Source organism: Chrysochloris asiatica, unplaced genomic scaffold (assembly GCF_000296735.1).
Source record: "Chrysochloris asiatica unplaced genomic scaffold, ChrAsi1.0 scaffold00488, whole genome shotgun sequence".
NCBI classification, from domain to species: domain Eukaryota; kingdom Metazoa; phylum Chordata; class Mammalia; order Afrosoricida; family Chrysochloridae; genus Chrysochloris; species Chrysochloris asiatica.
The window spans coordinates 320,346-328,070 of NW_006409006.1; the positions used below are offsets into that span (position 1 = coordinate 320,346).

Here is a 7,725-nt window from a genome sequence, read left to right on the forward strand (position 1 = left end):
TCAATTTGTCTTACTTAGAAGGAACAATTGTAGAAAAGGTAGGAATGATTTGGTGAGAGTAAAGAGATTGATGGGAAAACATTGTCTATTGGTTGCATTAGAACTGCATCATCTCTGAAGGATGTAAAAAATGTTTGTAGTTCAGCAAAGTTATTTTTCCATTCTCAACCTGCTATGATCTTTGCTTTGTGGTATTAAAATAAAGAGGGTTTGGGAGATTGATTACTTGTTATTGGCTCTTATTGTGTTTATAGTGTGGGAGAAAGATAAGGGTTTCTGTTCCCACAAAGATTTGTTGTTGTTAAGTGCCTTGAGTCAGTTCCAACTCATAGTGACCCTGGATAGGGTTTCCAAGTCTTTTTTAAATCTTTGCGGGAGCAGAAAGCCTCGTTTTCCTCCTGCACAGTGGCTAGCAGGCTCCAACCATGGACCTTGTGGTTCCCAGTACAGTGCTCATCATGAAGCCAGCTTTGGAAACCCTATACAGGGTCACTCTTAGTCAGAAGCAACTTGATGGCACTCAACAATGTATGAATTATCTCATATACCGTGAAGAATTCTGTAGAAAAAGACTCCCTTTTTCTCTTAGGATATTTTGGGAAATGTGAATAAATATGTTTTGTGAATTTAAAAAAGTTCAAAATATGTCACAAAGAAGACTATTTCTTAAACTTTAATCTACACAGAATTATTTGAGATAAAAAATATAAATATCTGGGCTCCACCCTAATAGATTAGCCATCTTACATGGGGCACTAGACTATGGAATGTTAGGTTATTGTCTCGCGTTCCTCTATTGCACATGGCTTATGAAAAACATTGAGAAACACTGTAGTTGCCTCATATAGTAACTAAAAAGAACATGAGAACTTTGTTTATATTCCTATGTTACCAGAACATGTATAGTAAGCAAAGAAATAAGGCTCTTTCTAATGAAAGTTTTTGTTGAAGTCAGGAGATTTATGTTGTTTCTGAATGTAAAATTTATTTTTGGTTTTTGAATTGATAGTTTTAAATGTGTTCCAGTGATTTGGGATGATTCAAATTTTACCTAAGATTTGTACATGCCTGTTGAATACTGTTAATAAAAAAGTCTGGATGACTAAGACAATATCTGTTGATAATTTTTTTTAATGCTTTCCATATTTTGTAATAATGTTCGCAATGGGCATTAAGAATGTAATTGAAGTTCACAGAAATGTTGAAAAATTTTCCATTTCTTAAATAAGTCAGGTTCAGTTTATATTTTGAGGCATTTTAGGACATTAATAAACATACACGCACATATATTTTTCTCATCATCAAATCCTAGTATGTTCATATAGGTTGACATTTTTCTGATTCTTATAAAGAGTCCTGTTGCAAGGTTTTAATACAAAACATTTTTCTCTTCTTACTTCAGATATGAGCGATCAGGAAGTGACTTTTTCAGCTTTGCGATCTCTTCAGTCCCCTTCAAAGTCACAGAATAGATTAAGAACTGGTCGTACTAAAAAGCCAGAGGAAATTGTTGACAAAGGTATATGTTCTAAGGATCTACTGTCTCTTATAGATTGTCAAACTTTTGACATTTGGGGGGTGGGGAATGTCTTATTTGTCATCAGATTCTCAGCTGGTCAAATGAAATGATAATGAGGTAAAATAGATGAATTGAAGTCTTCTTTTTAAAAGTTGTGGGAATGGAGAAATTTATAAATTCTTTTAAATTTGAGAAGATGGCTAGAGAAATGTGTGAGGCCTTTCGAAGTGAAGGACAATATGGAACAAGTAATTTCATTTCACAGTGATAGAAAAACGGCATTGATTAGAGTAGGACTGTACAGTTGGTCATTGTAACAGCTGTTAAGTTACACACTTGTAAAAAGTTGAATTGTCAAACGTGTGATAGATACATCTACAGAGAGACCTACATCTACAGAGAGATCCAGCAACACAGCAACCTAAAGTGCAGTTACTAATGAACGCTACTTTGTTATTAATAAATGAGGTCATGTCAGTTCTTACTCACAGCAATTTTATATAGGGTTTCCAAGCGGTAGCTGGTGGGTATGCATTGCTGATCTTGTGGCTAGAAGTCCAGTGCTTACCCTATAACACCACACCAGGACTACACAACCAAATACCTCATAGGATTTGTTTTCCTGGTTTTGAGGTATAGGGTCATGGTTTCATGGAATTCACTAGTTAATTGACTAATACTGTGTTTAGTGATCCTTCTAGTTCATTGTGTAGTGCCTAGTTTATTGTGTAGCTCATTTCATCTGAAGTACAATTGATGTCTGTACACCTGGAGAAATAGGCGATTCAGAAATAGAAGGAAAAAAGGAATGTTAAGCTAATTGTTTCCGTGAAAAACGGCTGCCTTTACCATGAGACCAGAAGAACTTGATGGTGTCTGACAACAATTCCTGAATGTTTTGACCAAAGATTCTATAGAAGAATCCTGATGAGAAGGGTAGAAATGCATAATAGAATTCCAAATTCTCATAGAATCCAGAATTTCCAGAGCTATGGAGCCTGGAGGAACTCCCATAAGATACTTTTTAAATCTTAAACCAAAAATATTCCCTAAAGTCTCTAAGCGAGACACTTGTTTTAGCCTAATTATGAAAAAAATAATATCTACTTTGAGCATTGTGCTCTTTTAAGATCTATCTATATGGAGTCAAAAGGGAACCCAATGACTACATAGGGTAAGCACTGGACTGTGAACTAAAAGTTCCAGCCATTCCACAGGAGAAAGATGAGGCTTTCTGCTCCAGCAAAAACGTAAAGCCTCAGAAACCACTTTGCTAGGGTTGCTAGGAGTTGGAACCACTTTAACAGCACTTCACAAAAATCAAACTAACAGAATCTCAAAAGATTGGATAAGAAACTTCCGTGGGGGCAATGAGTTTATATAAAGTTGCTATGAGTCTGAATTGACTTGATGGCAGTGTATACATATTTATACACACATATATATGCTAAAAAGCAAAATCAAGAGATCATTAATAAAGTATATGCATCAAATTGTACATTTAAAATATGTCCAGTTTACTGTATATCATTTATACTTCAAAAAAGCTGTTCAAAATAGGAAAAACAAAGAATTAAAAAGAGAAAGACAGGTTAGAATCGCATAAAGACATGACATTTCCTAGAGAAATAAAAAGAAATGTGTAAGAAATAGAACGTATGTGTTAAGTACAATGTTGTTTCTTCCCCACTCCTGCAAAAGGTATTTTAAATACCTTAAATATTTACCATAATTTTAGTGACAAATGAAGCAGAAAGAATTCAGATCAAAATACTCCACCTTCACATATAATATTATTTGATGTTAATATTATTAACTCTAATTTGAGAATACATTTAATTTAATTTAATGATAATCAGAGATATTTTTCAGATGCTGAAGATCTTAAAAGTAGTAGGATAAAAATAGTGTTGCCTAGAAGTTAATTTTTATTGATTGAAATGTAGGGAAAACTATTGTCTAGAAACTTTTTTAAGACTGCACTTTGATTATATCTTCAGTTTCAAGTCAGAGACTCATCATTGCTCCTGATGTCTAAAATAATATTGATGCCTTTTTCTTTCCTCTTTCGGCTTGGTTGTGGCCGTAGGAAGAAGTACACATGGTTGTGTGGATTCTCATAAATGTCTATTGGGTCTGTTACAATTGTGAAGTTGTAAGGGATGAGTCCTGGTGTGGTGCTGTAGGATAAGCACTGGACTAACTGCAAGATTGGTGGTTCAAACCCATTGACCGCTCCTTAGAAACGTGTTACAGGGTCGCTATGAGTTGGAACTGACTCCATGGCACTTACCAACAACAAGAAAATGCTTATGATTCTATCGCACTGTTCCTGTATGTAAAATTTTTATAATGTGTCTGTCTGCTAGAAATGTGAAACTTTAAAACTGTAGTTCTCAGATTACAAATTCCAATCAACTTGTATGGTATGTATCATATTTCTATAAATACAATTTTTAGAGAAAAATCTTTGATTCACCTGGTTCCCCAGGTTAAGTTTCAGAGTCAGCCAGACTTTTTTGCTGATAATTGTCTTCTTTGTTTTGCATTTAAAAACTTTTCAATGTCTGGGTGTCTCCTTGCAGTAACTCTGGGGATCCTCTGTTTGCTTCTGTTGATGACAGCTGCAGTGTTGGGGATAAAGAGTGAGTAATTGAAATGGCCCAGGATCGGACATTGTTTCATTCTGCTGTGCATGGGGTCGCGATGAGTCAGTTCCAACTCGATGGCACCTGACAACAACAACAACAATTGAAATATATCCTTCTGGCCTCTTTAATGACAGTACTTACTAATTGCGCAGCACTTAACCCTTCTGCACCCGTTTTTCCGTGGCTACAATCAGACAGGTCTCAGGTGGCTCCTGGCTTTGTTGATGATTTCCCCATCACATCACAGTGTCATTTTCCTCTTAGTTACTCATTCCATTGACTGCAGCTATGATGAGCGGTCTCCTTTTGTAACATTTCTTCTGATACAGGGCTTAATAATATTCTGCCTTCTGAGTTTGGATTCTTGTAAATCTTCAATAAAACATGATTTGAGAAACACCTGTTCAATTTAAACTATGGCTTTCTCTTCAATTTGTCTAGGTATTTCTAAGAAGAGGTTTAATAAAAAGAATGATTTTATATAAGAATGGATCCTGGGTGGTGCAAATAATAAATGGGATCGGCTACTGGCCAAAATGTTGTCAGTTGGAGGTCACCCGAAGGTACCTGGGAAAAAAGGCCTGGTGATCTACTTCTAAAAATCAGCCATTGAAAATCGTGTGGAGCACAGTTCTACTCTGACCCACAATGTGTTGCCAGGAGTTGAAATTTTCCTGACCGCAACTAGTTGTTTATTCCATTCTAGTTTTTCTAATCAGGAATGTCACATGGTCCTAAATTCAAGCTTCAACTTTTATTTCATTACTTTGATAACTTTAAATAAAATAAAAAATAACTTACATGCAAGTAAAATTATATATGTAGACCTTATTCGCTTTCTTTTCTCAGATAGTCTATGTGCTTCAGCAATAATTATGATATCACTTCAGATTTCTTAGTCTCCATGTTCATATTCACATGTATTGTTAAAAGTTCACTACTTTTTTCATTGATAAATGTTTGTAAATGATAAAAACAAGCTGTTAGATATAAATTAAACTGAAAGATAAGGTATTGCCATCATAGTTTTATTTAGCATTTTATTTATCATACACTGAAGTTTCTAATACTTATAAATTTACTGTTTCCATTTCTATGGTCAATTGTTGTTGTTGTTAAGTGCTGTCGAGTCGGTTCCGACCCATAGTGACCCTGTACAGGATTTTCGAAGGTGTAAATCTTTACGGGAGTAGAAAGCCTCATCTTTCTCCCGCGGAGCGGCTGGTAGTTTCGAACCGCTGACCTTAAGGTTCGCAGCCCGATTCGTAACCACTATGCTACCAGAGCTCCAATTATTGAGGTGTTAATTTCTGTTTGTCATATTGCTAATTAAAGTAATGAAATATGTTTGTTGACAAAGTGAGAACTTTTCTCTTGTATCTTAAATTTTAATATTTAAACATTATGATTACTTTTTGTACTATGTTGTTAATTTTAGTTTTTCAGTATATTCAAGAAAAACATTACCAGAATGAAATTCTACGAAACCTCAGTCAAAGTAACCACACTGTACAAAATTGCAGTTACTTAAAGGACCAGAAAGTGGAATCTGATATTAAAAAGAACAGTTGCCATAGAAAAACTGGAATCTCATCAAAGCGTTTGCCAAACACAGGTGTGGATGATATTTTTATTAACAGTTGTGAGAATTTGCATTATTTCTTCTTGCTTCAGAAGCCTTAAAACCTTGTAAGCAGACTTATGATGCATTTAGTGAAATAGAGGTTTGCTGTAGCACTTTAATTTACATGTAATATGGATGCTGGAGCTTGCTTGTTTCAAACCTGGGGGTGAAAACGCAGCAGTCATGTTTGGACTTGTAAGTCCTTTATCTTCTCAAAAACTCAGTGGTAAGTTCTTATATTCCTACTGCTCTCTGAAGTGAAATAGTATGTCAGCTCTCCTGGAATGCAGATCAGTTTGACTCTCTTGCAAATTAGAGACTCCCTTTGTGGCACTGTAGGATAAGCACTGGACTCTAAGGTCCATTAGAACTTCAGGTTGGTGGTCCAAACTCACCAGCGGCTAATTGGAAACCCTATACAGGGTCACTATGAGTTGGAACTGACTAGATGGCACTTAAGAACAACAGTTGTGCTACTGACATGAAATATGGACAATATCAGTAAAAATATACTTGCGCTAAAATGGGCAGCAGTAACTTTTATTCAGATTAACCATTAAGATAATTGTGTGTGTGTGCGTTCCCATTTTTCCTTTATTTCAGATCGGTTTGTGAGGAGAATATTCTCTCTGTAGTGCATATACAAGATTTGTCAGAGGGCTTTTGTTTGTGCAACTCTGTGTGATGATATAATTAAAATATCAAAGAGCAAAAATATTAAATTTTGTTATTTTGCATGATGATTGAATGAATTGATCTGGTTACTCAACAACTATTAAATATTTGTTTAGGATTTAGAGTTTACATATTTAGAGACTGAATACTTAGTCTCATTAGTATGTGAGTATGGTAGTTAGTGGCCATATCGATGGACTCAAGTGTGGCAACAGTAGTGAGGTTGTCCCACGATTGGGTAGTGTTTGGTTCTGCTATGCATAATGTCGCTATGAGTCGGTACCGACTCGATGGCACCTAACAACAAGAACAAATGGTAGTTAGTAAAAATTTTCATCTCTATTATTAAAGGATCAGTAATAGTTTAAAACTTACGTATCTTATAAAATTTATAAGAGGAAAAGAAAATAATTCCCAAAACTGGTTTCTTTTATTTAGAAGGCACTTCAGAATTTTAATGAGCCTTGTATTATTACTATCGATAGCTCTTATATTTCATTTTGTTGTGGAGAACTCATATATTGTTATGATTAACGGAATATCAGATGGCAAGAGATGTAATGATTTACTTAATATATTGTAGGTAAACTCGATGAAGAAAAGTGGACCTGTTGTGGAGTAACCTGTTATTATTTTACCACTGAAAATAAAACCTGGAATCGGTGTGAGCAGACTTGCCAGAATTTTAAATCATCTCTTTTGAAGATCAATGATGAGGATGAACTGGTACCATAGACTATTTGTTTCAGTTTTAATCTCTTGGCCTCTGTCTCGCACCCTTGGACTCAAGATGTAGAGGACAGAGGCCAGTCCAGATCAAGAGACCTCCAGCGTTCTCTTGGGTTTATTGTGTAAGCAAAAAGTGTTTAGTTAAGTCTACCAGGTGATCCAGTCTGCTAATAGTCACATGATTCAGCTGCTTACTCTGTTAGTATTCAGTACATATGATCTTTTACAATGATAATTATCATTCCCCAAATGGAAACCTATTTTAAGATGTGGTTTAGGCCTTAGCCATCACTACCTTCCTTTCTGAGGAATCTATGGGAGAACCACCCACAGATAAGTTTGCTTTTCTCTCCATGTACAGTTTGACCTTTTGATTATTTGCACCCTAGAACCAATAGTTATTTATCTTTGTAATATGGATTCAAACCCATCAGTTGATCCATGAGAGAGAAATACAGTAATCAGCTTCTGTAACAGCAGACTGTTGTTATAGTTAAGATTCTAATCCATAGCGACCTTGTCTCAGG

The 7,725-nt window shown here is 35.3% G+C and overlaps 1 protein-coding gene across 1 annotated transcript; it reads left to right on the forward strand.

Moving 5' to 3' along the window:
* The first annotated feature begins 1,404 nt into the window (after positions 1-1,404).
* Positions 1,405-7,204, forward strand: LOC102830582 (killer cell lectin-like receptor 2-like). Its single transcript, XM_006877365.1, has 3 exons — positions 1,405-1,519; positions 5,609-5,812; positions 7,053-7,204. The coding sequence occupies exons 1-3, from the start codon at positions 1,405-1,407 to the stop codon at positions 7,202-7,204; spliced, it is 471 nt and encodes a 156-aa protein (XP_006877427.1).
* Positions 7,205-7,725: the final 521 nt, after the last annotated feature.